This window comes from Anopheles ziemanni, chromosome 2 (genome assembly GCF_943734765.1).
Source record: "Anopheles ziemanni chromosome 2, idAnoZiCoDA_A2_x.2, whole genome shotgun sequence".
NCBI lineage: Eukaryota > Metazoa > Arthropoda > Insecta > Diptera > Culicidae > Anopheles > Anopheles ziemanni.
In genome coordinates, this window is record NC_080705.1 from 78717311 (window position 1) to 78731069 (window position 13759).

At 45.8% G+C, this 13759-nt stretch overlaps 3 protein-coding genes and 9 non-coding genes across 12 annotated transcripts; 1 reads left to right on the forward strand and 11 right to left on the reverse strand.

The window, feature by feature from the left end:
• Positions 1 to 58: 58 nt before the first annotated feature.
• Trnav-cac (transfer RNA valine (anticodon CAC)) lies at positions 59 to 131 on the reverse strand. Its single transcript has one exon. It is a non-coding gene; the product is annotated as a tRNA-Val (tRNA).
• Positions 132 to 210: 79 nt separating this feature from the next.
• Trnav-aac (transfer RNA valine (anticodon AAC)) lies at positions 211 to 283 on the reverse strand. Its single transcript has one exon. It is a non-coding gene; the product is annotated as a tRNA-Val (tRNA).
• A 216-nt stretch (positions 284 to 499) lies between these two features.
• Positions 500 to 572, reverse strand: Trnav-cac (transfer RNA valine (anticodon CAC)). The gene has a single exon. It is a non-coding gene; the product is annotated as a tRNA-Val (tRNA).
• Positions 573 to 650: 78 nt separating this feature from the next.
• Trnav-aac (transfer RNA valine (anticodon AAC)) lies at positions 651 to 723 on the reverse strand. Its single transcript has one exon. It is a non-coding gene; the product is annotated as a tRNA-Val (tRNA).
• Positions 724 to 850: 127 nt separating this feature from the next.
• On the reverse strand, positions 851 to 923 carry Trnav-aac (transfer RNA valine (anticodon AAC)). Its single transcript has one exon. It is a non-coding gene; the product is annotated as a tRNA-Val (tRNA).
• Positions 924 to 1339: 416 nt separating this feature from the next.
• Positions 1340 to 1412, reverse strand: Trnav-cac (transfer RNA valine (anticodon CAC)). Its single transcript has one exon. It is a non-coding gene; the product is annotated as a tRNA-Val (tRNA).
• Positions 1413 to 1490: 78 nt separating this feature from the next.
• Positions 1491 to 1563, reverse strand: Trnav-aac (transfer RNA valine (anticodon AAC)). Its single transcript has one exon. It is a non-coding gene; the product is annotated as a tRNA-Val (tRNA).
• Positions 1564 to 1690: 127 nt separating this feature from the next.
• On the reverse strand, positions 1691 to 1763 carry Trnav-aac (transfer RNA valine (anticodon AAC)). Its single transcript has one exon. It is a non-coding gene; the product is annotated as a tRNA-Val (tRNA).
• A 676-nt stretch (positions 1764 to 2439) lies between these two features.
• On the reverse strand, positions 2440 to 2512 carry Trnav-cac (transfer RNA valine (anticodon CAC)). Its single transcript has one exon. It is a non-coding gene; the product is annotated as a tRNA-Val (tRNA).
• Positions 2513 to 3628: 1116 nt separating this feature from the next.
• LOC131281592 (adult-specific cuticular protein ACP-20) lies at positions 3629 to 4562 on the reverse strand. The gene is made up of 2 exons (XM_058310935.1): positions 4545 to 4562; positions 3629 to 4222 (listed from the first exon to the last, which is right to left on the reverse strand). The coding sequence occupies exons 1-2, from the start codon at positions 4560 to 4562 to the stop codon at positions 3629 to 3631; spliced, it is 612 nt and encodes a 203-aa protein (XP_058166918.1).
• Positions 4563 to 8516: 3954 nt separating this feature from the next.
• Positions 8517 to 10671, forward strand: LOC131294451 (uncharacterized). The gene is made up of 4 exons (XM_058322498.1): positions 8517 to 9499; positions 9568 to 9742; positions 9814 to 10342; positions 10397 to 10671. The coding sequence occupies exons 1-4, from the start codon at positions 8517 to 8519 to the stop codon at positions 10663 to 10665; spliced, it is 1956 nt and encodes a 651-aa protein (XP_058178481.1). The 3' UTR covers positions 10666 to 10671.
• A 90-nt stretch (positions 10672 to 10761) lies between these two features.
• Positions 10762 to 13390, reverse strand: LOC131294452 (intraflagellar transport protein 88 homolog). The gene is made up of 4 exons (XM_058322499.1): positions 12428 to 13390; positions 12008 to 12352; positions 11123 to 11951; positions 10762 to 11057 (listed from the first exon to the last, which is right to left on the reverse strand). The coding sequence occupies exons 1-4, from the start codon at positions 13388 to 13390 to the stop codon at positions 10762 to 10764; spliced, it is 2433 nt and encodes an 810-aa protein (XP_058178482.1).
• Between the last annotated feature and the right edge of the window lie 369 nt (positions 13391 to 13759).

Genomic DNA, 13759 nt, shown 5'->3' on the forward strand with positions numbered 1-13759 from the left:
CGGATAATCGAAATAAGGATCATTTCAAAAACGCTCTAGGATGTAAATTGTGTCTATCTGTTTCCGCCCGGGCTCGAACCGGGGACCTTCTGCGTGTGAAGCAGACGTGATAACCGCTACACTACGGAAACGTCTATTGTTTTGCCTCGTTTCAGTCATTTTACCAAAGCTTCAAACCAGCTCAGTTCCAAACACGTAGATCAAAACATTTGTTTCCGCCCGGGATCGAACCGGGGGCCTTCCGCGTGTTAGGCGGATGTGATAACCGCTACACCACGGAAACTTCTATTGTTTTGGTTAGTAATCATCACTGTGTCCCCTGAAATGTCACATCGATCCCCAAAATTAAACCTGTTGGTTTTTGGAAATTCCAAAACCTACACGTTTACTTTGAAGCCCATTGAACTTGTGTGCTTGTTGTCCTTCTTTTTCTATTGTTAAGCAACAACGATCTTCTTTGGGGTCCTAAAAAATCTCTTGGATGTAAATTGTGTCTATCTGTTTCCGCCCGGGCTCGAACCGGGGACCTTCTGCGTGTGAAGCAGACGTGATAACCGCTACACTACGGAAACGTCTATTGTTTTGGCTCGTTCCAGCCTTATGCCAAAGCTTCAAACCAGGTCAGTTCCAAACACGTAGATCAAAACAATTGTTTCCGCCCGGGATCGAACCGGGGGCCTTCCGCGTGTTAGGCGGATGTGATAACCACTACACCACGGAAACTTCTATTGTTTCGGTTTGTAATCATCAATGTGTCCTCTCAAATGTCATATCGAACCCCAAAATTAAACCTGTTGGTTTTTGGAATTTCCAAAACCTACACGTTTACTTTGAAGCCCATTGAAATATTTGTTTCCGCCCGGGATCGAACCGGGGGCCTTCCGCGTGTTAGGCGGATGTGATAACCACTACACCACGGAAACTTCTATTGTTTCGGTTTGTAATCATCAATGTGTCCTCTCAAATGTCATATCGATCCTCAAAATTAAACCTGTTGGTTTTTGGAATTTCCAAAACCTACACGTTTACTTTGAAGCCCATTGAAATATTTGTTTCCGCCCGGGGTCGAACCGGGGGCCTTCCGCGTGTTAGGCGGATGTGATAACCACTACACCACGGAAACTTCTATTGTTTTGGTTTGTAATCATCAATGTGTCCCCTGAAATGTCACATCGATCCCCAAAATTAAACCTGTTGGTTTTTGGAAATTCCAAAACCTACACGTTTACTTTGAAGCCCATTGAACTTGTGTGCTTGTTGTCCTTCTTTTTCTATTGTTAAGCAACCACGATCTTCTTTGGGGTCCTAAAAAATCTCTTGGATGTAAATTGTGTCTATCTGTTTCCGCCCGGGCTCGAACCGGGGACCTTCTGCGTGTGAAGCAGACGTGATAACCGCTACACCACGGAAACGTCTATTGTTTTGGCTCGTTCCAGCCTTATGCCAAAGCTTCAAACCAGGTCAGTTCCAAAAACGTAGATCAAAACAATTGTTTCCGCCCGGGATCGAACCGGGGGCCTTCCGCGTGTTAGGCGGATGTGATAACCACTACACCACGGAAACTTCTATTGTTTCGGTTTGTAATCATCAATGTGTCCTCTCAAATGTCATATCGATCCTCAAAATTAAACCTGTTGGTTTTTGGAATTTCCAAAACCTACACGTTTACTTTGAAGCCCATTGAAATATTTGTTTCCGCCCGGGATCGAACCGGGGGCCTTCCGCGTGTTAGGCGGATGTGATAACCACTACACCACGGAAACTTCTATTGTTTTGGTTTGTAATCATCAATGTGTCCCCTGAAATGTCACATCGATCCCCAAAATTAAACCTGTTGGTTTTTGGAAATTCCAAAACCTACACGTTTACTTTGAAGCCCATTGAACTTGTGTGCTTGTTGTCCTTCTTTTTCTATTGTTAAGCAACAACGATCTTCTTTGGGGTGATCATCACGAGGATCGTTCTAAAAAATCTCTTGGATGTAAATTGTGTCTATCTGTTTCCGCCCGGGCTCGAACCGGGGACCTTCTGCGTGTGAAGCAGACGTGATAACCGCCTCGTTTACTTGCCTCGTTCCAGCCTTTTGCAAAGCTTCAAACCAGCTCAGTTCCAAAAACATAGATCAAAACAATTGTTTCCGCCCGGGATCGAACCGGGGGCCTTCCGCGTGTTAGGCGGATATGATAACCACTACACCACGGAAACTTCTATTGTTTCGGTTTGTAATCATCACTGTGTCCTTTCAAATGTAATATTGATCCCCAAAATTAAACCTGTTGGTTTTTAGAAATTCCAAAACCTACACGTTTACTTTGAAGCCCATTGAACTGGTGTGCTTGTTGTCCTTCTTTTTCTTTTGTTATACAACAACGATCTTGTTTGGGGTGATCATCATGAGGATCGTTCTAAAAAATCTCTTGGATGTAAATTGTGTCTATCTGTTTCCGCCCGGGCTCGAACCGGGGACCTTCTGCGTGTGAAGCAGACGTGATAACCGCTACACTACGGAAACGTCTATTGTTTTGGCTCGTTCCAGCCTTTTGCCAAAGCTTCAAACCAGCTCAGTTCCAAAAACGTAGATCAAAACAATTGTTTCCGCCCGGGATCGAACCGGGGGCCTTCCGCGTGTTAGGCGGATGTGATAACCGCTACACCACGGAAACTTCTATTGTTTTGGTTAGTAATCACCACTGTGTCCTCTCACATGTCACATCGATCCCCAAAATTAAACCTGTTGGTTTTTGGAAATTCCTAAACCTACACATTTACTTTGAAGCCCATTGAACTTGTGTGCTTGTTGTCCTTCTTTTTCTATTGTTATGCAACATCGATCTTATTTGGGGTGATCGTCATGAGGGTCGTTCTAAAAAATCTCTTGGATGTAAATTGTGTCTCTCTGTTTCCCCTCGGGTTCGAACCGGGGACTTTCTTCGTGTACACTACGGAAACTGTAAGTGTTTGTGAGTAGCTTTCACAATGAAATACACGACAGAATCAATAGAACTCTGTGGTAGTTTCAGTACATTTGATGTTTTTATTGACTTCATTTTTTGCATCGACCTCTCCCTTCGAGGAAGATTGTTCTGCTTTTGGTTTGACACGGTTTTACTACACTAGTTAACATTTTGTTTCAGCTAAGTGTGCATTGAGGTGCACATAACAGGCGCGTCGGGATTCGCATCCGACTTTACGCAGTGTTTGTGATTTGCAGAAATCGATCATTTCAAAATCAAAAGGCGGAAAAGTAGTAAACTAAAGGAAAGCTTGCTAGCAATAATCAGATAGTTTTCGCTTCGAAACATATCGTTCAGGCAAGGAAGGATTTGAGGTTTTCCTACTAATTAAAAGAAATTATAAAAGTAAGATAGGAACATTAACTGACGCCTCGAGGATAAAGTATGCCCTGATCCGAGAGTGTCACGTGTAGGAAAAGATATGTGATCAGTTCTATTTCGAGCCCGCATCGGAGAAGTTCTCTCTCGCTCTCTTCATCTCGGAATGAGTTTTCCGTTTTTCCAGTGCGGGGTAGCATGGTTATGCTGTATAGTTCGTAGGTGATTTATGTCCTCCTGGGGCTCCTATCGTATAACTGCTGGCAGCTTGCCAGCGGGCGGACACTGAGAGGATCCTAGTGGTAGTACTCTTCCTGTCCTTCCTCGGCACCCTCTCCGCCACCGTAGGACGATTCACCGCCGTAGGTCTGCTGCTCGGCGCCACCGTACGCCTTGTGCTCGTCCTGCGGGTGATGGTGGTGGAACTGATGCTGGTGCTGGTGCTGCTGCTGGGCACCGTGGGCGCTCTGGGTGGCCGCCTCGTGCGCCAGTTTCGCCAGCTCCTCCTCGTGCAGTGGTTTTCCATCGATCAACACTTCAGCCTGGAAGCCGCTGTGCTTGCTCGAGCTGTACTTGACCGTGCGCAGCTTGCCGTCGGGCTGGTGCAGGCTGTACTCGCCGTGCAGTTCGTCCTCGTGCCGGTGCTCCTTGCGGCTCTGCGAGACCTTGCTCTTCGGGTCCTCGACGCCGTACTCGAACAGGTAGTCGGGCTTCGCGACGTAGTCGATCTTGTGCCCGTGGCCGTGCTTGTCCTCGACGTGCACCTCGTGCGCCGGACCGCTGACCGGGCCGCTGAACTTGGCGTACGAGTAGCCGACGCCGTGATGGTGATCGTCCTCACCACCGTACTCGCACACCGCCAGGGACACCATTGCCAGGCAGGCGAAGGTCTGCAAGGGGTGAAGATAGAGAAAACAACCACGATAAGGGCACATTCCACTGCTCATGCATGCCATCAACAACGGCATGACGCGTCCTATTTCATCCTGAATCAGGCGTCGAACGAGTCGATCGCCGTAACATTTACGTAACACGGTAATGCATAACAGAATGGACTTGTATGGCCCAACAATGGTGGCTTCTTTAACACTGTACACTTCATAATCAGTCCCGTACACATATCCTCCCACTTTCACTCCCATAATCAGCCACTCTGCGTCGAACAGTCCCTCGCCCCTTCTTAGCACTGAACAATAGAAAAACAAAACCCACCTTGAAAAGGAAAGCCATTTTGTTCGATGTAGTTTGTTTGTCTTTTCTTCTCGATTCAAAACTCTCCCAACGGCTGCAACTTTGAAACTTGGTTTGAACTGCGGACACACACTCGCACACACAATGCAACGACAGGCTCGACTGGCTGACTATTGCTTCTCACTCGATGGAAAACGCTGCTCGACTGTGCCTTTGCCGTTGGCGAACAACAATATTTATACCCTCCAGCGCTTCCCGCGCCACACCGGGAAAGGGAAAGGGCCACGGCCAATCGGCGGGGAACGAACCGTGTGCCGAAAATGTGGCGCTTCTACCTCCTGAAAATGGTAGCGAAAAGAAAAACAACCCTTCCCTCCGGCCCCACGCCGCCGAACCACCGGCACGAAATTTCTCCACACCGCGCGAAGAACATCGGGCGGTGATTTCGCGCTCGCACGAAAAGCCGATCGACGGCCAGACGACGAACCCCGGGGACGCAGTCGCGTTGTTACGGGCGTGAAATAATAATATCAAAAAAGAGGGGAAAAAAAGTTATTTAAGAAAAGCCGCGAATTACCCGTGAAACATTTAGGCATCGGATTCGGGTGGCCAGGGCGGAGGGACAGTTGGGGAAGGGCACACAAAGGGCCGGTGCATATCGATGTCGAGTTTTGGTTATTTAATGTGGAAAAGCATAAGGAAAATCGAACCGGTGTGACGTTGTGACGAGCGGTGTGAATCGGTGAAATGATGGCCCATCGGTGGATAAGACAGGGAGCCAAACGGGGAGGTTGGGGCATGTGAGCATGAAGCAAACACACAATACAAAGTTTACCACCGGCGGGTTGGCGTTTCTTCAAGGAGGAGAAAGAAAAATTGCCCAAAATGATCGGGGACTGTTCATTGAGCGTTGGTCGATCAAACTGACGATACTATAAATTAGGCCTAGCGGCTAGAAAGGGTAATTTTGGGGAAAAGAAAAAAAAGTAAATAGCACCTCTAGTAAGCATTCCAATTCCTGTAAATAAGATAGAAAGAAAATAAATATTTGATTTTGCAAAACATTAAAATCTCTAACACTGGCAGCAAGCTTTGAACAAAATGTGAGTTCATTTTCCAGTTTGGACAAAAAATTACAATTTTCCAACAAAGTAGGTGTAGACGTTAAGGCCTTGATTTAAACGATTACAAACCATTAACGCATGTGCCATTTTTTTCTTGCTTGTTTGGGGCACGTCCAGCTAATGCCCTGCGACACGTAATGTGCGTCGGGCCAAATAATTGCCCCACGTAAAGGTGTATATTTGAACTGGCGAAGCTCTGATTATGCGTTCCTAATTTTGAAGAAGAAGACACCATAAATCATACCATCGCAGAAAGATGGCTGTAATAACTCGAAAATCGCCTATTTTTGAAAGTAAAAGCAGTAAACAGTGTTCCCGCTTTACCGCAAACCCATTCGCCCCGAACACGCTTCGGAAGTAACGTACAGACTTCCTTGTGAGTATAAAGATTCATCAGCAGCACAGCGCAACAATGCACATCATTAGCAGTAGCATAAACTTGACTAAAATTAATTATCATTCATCAACGGGGACGATGTACTCCTTCTTTTGGCGCCACGCGGTTAATGTATGTACATAAGATGGCAGTAATCGTTGTCGGTTGTTACACGATCATCGTTGATCGGTAGTTCAGGAGCGTCTATGGTTTATGATTTTTCTTTATGACTTTACCGTTAGCCGCGATGGATGCACTTGTGAGCAGACTGTTATCCGTATTCATATTATTTTTTCCATCGATATATGAACTCATTAAAATAATCTAACCGGGAAGGTGTATAATCCTCCGCAAGGAAGCAAATGCTTTAGACTAGACTCAAAATAAAAAATCATCCGTATGTCTCTGGTAAAGCCCCATTTCAAAACATAACTCTGCATTAGCAACAAAGTTAATTGAAAATATGTTATTGTTTCAGCGCGAACAGGGCCGTAAAGCTGTGAAGCACGGACCATTACGCAGAACCACTCAAGGGAAACGACGGTTGCCTTTGGGACAATCGGGTAGCCAATCGATCATGAACATAATCAGCCTTTTGGTCATTGCATCGCCGTGCGGTATGCGGTTCGGCGTCTATGGTCGTACATTGGGTCGATATTTTTCTATGTAGCGTGTAGGTGCGTGAAGCGGAAATCTTATTGCTACCATTTTTTGCGATAATGAATCGCAGCGAATTGTGTGGGATTGTGCAATGAGGTTTGCGGCAGCCTGTGCCATTTTGTAGGTTGCAATTTTCCAGACACATTTTCCAGACAACGTGCATTAATCACCGCTCGCTACGAGATCGTTCGATGGGGTCGTTACCGCTGGAAAGAGTACCGTAGTGTATCGGGAAATTGATCGAAAAAGAAATTTGGAATCTGTTTTGCGGAGGAAACGCTAACTTTGCTAATTAATTTTTCTCTATGCTCTTTTGAATTTCCTTTCAAATCGTTGACCGTGAAGTTACCAAGTAAAGTACATCCTGATATAATTAAGACAATTTTCCCGGATGAGCATGAACGATGCGCAAGGGCTGTTAATCAATCTAAGATTTGTGTTTTCATTTTCTGTGGTAATATGTTTTGGATGTATGCAAGCAGTTTTGTTGTTTAAATATTTATAAAAACAAACACTTTGAAGATTTGTCAAATTTGAAAATTATACTTCATTCCCGGAAAGATTCGAACGATGATCCAATCAACCTCGTGAAGTGTTCGTACGATGGTGGTGGGTTGCAGCCAATCACCCGTGTCCACGATACTGGGGAAATTGATTTCTGTCAATCTGGAGCACATCCAACGAACCCGACCACATGATGCTGCCAGTTTCTCAACTCAATTTTCCCCCATTTCACGTCCCGAGAGGCGACAGCCGCCCGTTGCAATTTCAAAAAGAGAAAAAAAAGCCTCGAATAAAACTGCAAATCACGCCACCTCATACGACGACGTTCGGGACGGGACGCCCGCTGGAGAGAATGTTTGGGAGTGTTTTGCACAAGCTTCATCATGCTACTTTGATGATCATTCGTACGAATCTTGATCTCGACATTTGATCGACGCTTGCGTAATAAATGCGTTCGCGGTTCAGCCTATTTTCCTTGTTTATTTCTTACTTTGTTTTTCTTGTTTCCCGCTAGGCAACAGTACCACCGGTTTTCCATTCGCCCCGGTACAACCGGCCGACCCGGCACTAGTAGCACCGAGGTGCAATTGTTGTTGCGCACTGAGACGCAAAATGGACAGCATTCAAGCGCAATATGCAATGGCGCCACGAGTGCAAATGGTCCGTTGCTCCGAATGGTTGCATTATTAATTATAATAAACAAACTACAACTAACCATGGTCGTTGCCACGCGGTAAGTAAAATTGGCGTATGACGAACGGAGTTGCAAAAGTTATGCTGCGTACGGTAAATCGAAACAGTTTCGGTAAATTAACATCGGTCAGGTGTCAACACGCCCGCGTTACGCCACCAGTTGAGGATTCGAAGGGGAGCAGCAAATCTTCAATGGCACTCCATGAAGTAATTTATGTGGTTTGTCCTATTTCCGGTACACTGACACGATTGGAAAAAATCTTGATTGCTTGCCTACGAATTCGCACTTTTCAGTACAACGCACATGCCACCAAAACCTGAAGGCTGTTTAATATAATTTGGGATTTAATTGTAAGCCAAATTATTCATAATATACGGTGAGGAATTCAAATAAAAAATAATTTTTTTAACAATCATGTAACCGTTTGCTCAAAACCTAAGAAATTCAAATTCAACTTCCAACTGTCATTCAAGTGACAGCTTGTTTGACAGCGCGGTCATTTTATAAACAAACGGAACAAAGTGCAGTTCTCGGAAAGTGAAATCCAGTTTTAATCGTAGCAAACATGTTCAAACATTCGTGTAAGTTTGTTAGTCTGTTGAAGTAATAAAACATACAGATTGAATTGATTCAAAATGTTACGTCGCACTCGATCCTCTACCAAAGATCAACAGCCGAGCCCTGTGACGCAAAACAAAGCGGTCAAAGCTTCCGGAAAATTGAAGAACATTACCAACACGGTAAGGATGTCAACCGAACAGGCGGACGAACCAACCAGTAAACACCCGAGTGAACCGCCTCGCAAAAAGAAAAGACCAAACTCGATCGCAGGACAGAGCACCAGCCAACCGGAATTGGTAGCATTCGAAAAGCTTCGAGTGGTGCTGGGCCGTCACTATTTCGATGTTTGCCAGCGGCTTGTGCTGGATTACGTGCCGCGGTGCGTTAAGAAGGTGACGGAATGTGCGCAGCTCCATGCCAACAAACGTAGCCCCCGGACGAAACGCGTCGGTTTGATGCGGCAGAACCACACGCTCGAGCAAATTCCGGAACAACGACCGGACCAGTTTGTTGAATTCCTCTACCAAGCGCTGATGCGAAACGAATTCATCGACAGTGAGCTGTTCGGGGCCGGGTTGCAGCTGATTCTTACCATCAATCGACCGTCGACGGAGCTCCAGGTCGATTACGATGTGCTGAACATCGTGAGTGGAACCACCGATGCGCTGTTGAAGTGCCTGGAGCGGTTTCCTCCTTGTCGTTGGGATTTGCGTGCTGCGTATCAGGACATTTTATTCGCTCACCTGGACGCGGATTGTTTTAAAAAGTGCGACCGAAAGGAGGGTCTCTTTCGGAACATTATTCACCTTCTCGAGTTTTGCATCGAAAGCGGTGATCCGGAGCAATCAAGCAGTCGGTCCAAGCATCGTAAAGGGACGAAAAAAGCTGACCACGAGGAGGATATTTTCTTCTCGAACTACAACTCATGGATGACTCAGAACAGCCAAATCTATGATTTTGACAAGTTGTCCAGAGCAGAGCGATTCGAGAGGCTATTTACATCTTTACGAATTATAGTAACGATGCTCGAAATGGATCTTGCGATGTGGATTTTTAGGTAAAGATGGACTAATAGGGAGTGTCCTGCTGATAAGCTACTAATTATTTGAATTGTTTCATTTTTAGAAACCCGACCAAAACCAGACAAAACCTCTGCCTTTCCTCACGATGTCCACTGGTGGCCCAACTCGTGTGGGACGGAGACTACGGTAGTGTTAACCTGTTCGTCAAAAAACTATTCCAGATGTTTATCCACGTCATTGCTCTACAGTATCCTGAGGAGAATATCGCTATCCTTTCGGTGAGTCAGTGAGAGATCAACTGATCATTTTGAAAATACTAAAACTTACCTGTGCGTATGTTTCTTTTCAGCGTTTGTTAAATCTCGTTGCGGTTTGCGTAAATTTGAGCGAGTTTCAACACAACGATGGTATGCTTCAGTATCCTTGCTTGAAGACCAATAGCGAGTACTTTGCGAAGCAACTGTGGAAAACGGTGGAAACCTCACCGTACTACAGTGTGAACGTTTGCCTTGAAACAATCCACCATACGCGAACACCTTATGTGCTGCTGTCCCTATCGGAAGAATTAATCCGGAAGCTCCACCGCCACAATCATCCGACGAACGTTCGCGGCTTCTTTCAACACCTTCTCTCGAGCAACTGGCTTGAATGTGGGTTGGGAAAACGGGCCACGAAAACCGTCGCTGGAGATCAGTCCAACAATCCTTATCCGGTATTAAATCGTCAGAAAATCCGGACAAAAACTAGCGAAATAACGCAACAGGAATACGTTGATTTGCTTTTTGTTGGACTGCGTGCCTACTGTGATGTGTATCAGATTCCAGCGTATTTCCGGGCGATCATGGTACAGTCTCCGAATGACAATCAGGTAGCATCAGGTGAAAATTTGGCATCCGATTTACTTCCGGCCAACTTACCAACGACGCCGAAAGGATTGGAAAAGCACCTCCGCAAACATGTGTCCAGGTTTCCCGGTAGTACGCGTATTGTGTCAGAAGATGTAACCGATGAGCGGATGATTTTCCAAGGGGTCGCCGTCAACGGAGAGCTAGTTCTGGAGTACCGCGAAGACATCAAGTACCTGATGCTGATCGAACAGCAGCTAAAAAAACTGAAATCTCCCGAAGAGATGGGACTATTCCGAAAGTGGATCACGTTCCTCTCGGAAGTTGATCCGTCGTTAAAGATAAACATTAACTGAACAGCGTGATTTTATACACAAAAGTTGTTATTTTAAGCTGCATCGTATGCACTGTAAATGTCTTTAATGTCAATTCAAAAAAGTATTTAATCATCATTATGCCGGTAGTAGATCGATGGTATTAATTTCTTCATCCGAATCATCCTCGAATGTAAGGTTTTTTCGCACACCCGTTCGGGGACGTTCCTGTGGTGGTCCTAGCGGATCCGCATAGCCATATCCTCCCGTGTGGGTAAAGTTGTTGCTGTAGTCCGGTGACACATCGGCACTTTTCGTTCCTCCCAGACCGGAGGAGGAATGTGCCGAACCGCTGCCGGAAGGATGATATCCCTCGTGTGCAAGTCCTCCACTGCCCGAGCGCACACTGTAGTCGCCACTGGAAATCCGTGAATCTGGAAGTTTGTGTAAGTTTAATTGCAAAATTTGTTTCCCCTTCGAATCGCTATCGGACACTTACTCCCCGAAGTTGGCGGACGACTCGTACCAATGCGTTGTCGTACTTCTTTCTGTTTTTCTAGCTTCTGCAACTCGGCACTATACTTTTCGTACAGCTCACCGTTCCCTTGCGACTGACTGAGATGCATCAGTGCCCGCAAGCAGTCCGTGTTCTCCGGGTAGATTTCATGTATCATCTTGAACAGGTTCATCGACTTCTGCTGATTACCGATACGCCGGTAGCAGCCTGCAATGCGCAACAAATAGTACGGGTCTTGCGGGTTGCGCAAGACCGCTTTCTCGTAGAACCCGATCGCTTTCTCGACCACCTGCAGCTCGATGTAGTGCGAGCAGAGCCAGTTGACGACGGTCGATTCGATCGGATAGATGCGGTACGATTCATGGTGATAGTGGTACGCCTGCTGTCGCTCGTTGTCCGCCTCGTACAGCTCGCCGATCTTCTGTATGATTCTGTTGTCCTGCTGGACCAAGCTCAACAGCTGGAGGTAGTATTCCAGCGCCGTACTAACGTCTCCGAGCAGATCGTATAGATTGGCGATCTGGTACAGCACCTCCGGATGTTGCTCGTGGCCGAGGCTCGAAATGATCTTGCGAAAGTACAGCAGGGCGTTGTTGTAGTCCCCGAGCTTCTTAAATATCAGCCCCATGTTGTAGAGGGCCTCAAATGAGGTAGAATCGATGTCGAGCGCACTGGTGAACATCAACTTTGCCGTTTCGTAGTCATTCTTCATATAGTAGCAAACTCCACTATTTATGAATGCGGCTGGACAATAGCTGTCGATCTTCTTGGCCACTTCGGTATAGTTTTCCGCCGCAGCCACATCCCTTTTCTACAAGAGAAAAATAATTAGCCAGACCATACGAAGGTCATTCGACACGTCCTTACCAAAATGTAAATGAAACTCAAATTAATTGCCGCATTAATGGCAACGTTCGATTCCTTCTTCTCGAAGTACTTCAACGTGTCGATCGCTTGTTGGAAATCATCCTGTTTCAGATAGATCACGGCCTTCTTCAACTCCAAATCGGTAGCGAGCGATGAAAAGTAGGAATTTTTAATCGTTTCCACACACCAACTGTAGCCATCGTTGAAGTAATCGTCGATTATGGTCGAAATCAAGTTGGCCGAAATGAGGATATTTTTCTCCGCCAAATGGCGAAGCTTTCGTTCGTAGTTGTGCAACTCGTCCGTTTTGATAAGCTCGTAGATGTATTCATACGATGGATTGGACTAGAATATTTTCACAAATGGAGCGGAGGTAAAGTAAGGAAAGATTTGATACAATTACATTATTTCATTACTTACATTCGTCTGGTAAACCTTTTCGTCTTCATTGTAATCAATTTGGATGTCCAACAGCAGCTGGAATGCATGTTTAATCTTCTCCACGTCACCCAGCGCGTAGTAGCACAGAATCAAGTGCAGTCCCGTCTTCAGGTCACCTTTCTCCGACATGATGAACTCAAAGCTCGTCGCTGCATCGGAATATTGGCCCATTTTTATGAAAAGTATCCCAATGTTGTGCGTTATCTTGAGCCGCAGTTCCTTCTGATTACCCGGCACTTGATCCAGCGCCATCCGGTACATCTTGATGGCCTTCGTGTAGAGGCCAAGCTGAAAGTAAATGTTGCCCATATTGATCTTCAGCCTGTTCACGTTTGGGAACATTTTATTTTTCGTCATCAGCGTGTAGGTGTTGAGCGCCTCGATGTACATTTCATTCTTGGCGTACACGTTGGCCAGATTGAACAGCACGAAGAACGTTAGGTCAAAATTGTGCGTGTACGTGCCGCCGTCCTGATCGCGCATCCGAAGTAGTGTCCGGTCCAACGATGAGGCTTCCTTTGCCTTCGCCAATCCGGTGGCCATGTCCGGCTTCGCACCGGTGCTAGCAATGATCGATTCCTCCAGCAACGAGAATATCTTGGTCTCTAGATTCTTGTAACGCTGCTCGGGGGTCTCTTCCTTCTTGCTTTCCATCACGACAATCTTCTTCGAGGCCTGATTCAACGGATCGAAGAGTTTGGAATTGTGCGACGAATAGCCGACCGGTCGGATAGCGGTCGATGGCCTCGCCATTGCTGTGGCCGGTTCCGCGGAGCCGATTTTATCGCCATTCCAAAAGAACTTTGGTGTCGTCGCCTTTTTGCCGTAGCTGGAGGTGCGAATCGCATTTTGAAATGCCTGATCCTCTTTCGGATCGTAGTTGAACAGTTTGTTCGTTACACCACTAAAACCACCGTAAATATCATCGTCGAAATTAGCCATATCGTAGTTCAACACAATATTTTAATCTTTTACACGAGAATGTATCAAAAATTTGTCTACGATGAACTTTTGTTGATACTTCACGTTTCCTTGGCAACCATCAGAACAAGTAATCAAATTTGTTGATGTTGTTAGAAAATATGAAAACACACTTTTGTGCAGGACTTTTTTTCTTTATTTAGAGGAATTTAGGCCATCTTGTTTGTTTTCTGCCGAATAATTAAATATCTTATCTATCGAAAGGTTAATTCACAACGATTGTTTTAAATTTTCGCCCGACAGGTACAGTTTTCGCCCGCCAAACGAGATAGCAGTACTCCATGTGAGAGCAGGAAAGCGATATTGTTTAGAAAAATGCAGCGAAATACC

What these genes read in the sequence shown, in the direction of transcription:
- LOC131294451 (XM_058322498.1), top strand. Translation starts at nt 8,517, where the DNA reads ATGTTACGTCGCACTCGATCCTCTACCAAAGATCAACAGCCGAGCCCT. An exon ending in CTTGCGATGTGGATTTTTAG is followed by an intron (nt 9,500 to 9,567) that starts GTAAAGATGGAC and finishes TTTCATTTTTAG; the next exon opens with AAACCCGACCAAAACCAGAC. An exon ending in AGAATATCGCTATCCTTTCG is followed by an intron (nt 9,743 to 9,813) that starts GTGAGTCAGTGA and finishes GTTTCTTTTCAG; the next exon opens with CGTTTGTTAAATCTCGTTGC.
- LOC131294452 (XM_058322499.1), bottom strand. Translation starts at nt 13,390, where the DNA reads ATGGCTAATTTCGACGATGATATTTACGGTGGTTTTAGTGGTGTAACG. An exon ending in AAAAGGTTTACCAGACGAAT is followed by an intron (nt 12,353 to 12,427) that starts GTAAGTAATGAA and finishes AAAATATTCTAG; the next exon opens with TCCAATCCATCGTATGAATA. An exon ending in TCGTCCGCCAACTTCGGGGA is followed by an intron (nt 11,058 to 11,122) that starts GTAAGTGTCCGA and finishes ACAAACTTCCAG; the next exon opens with ATTCACGGATTTCCAGTGGC.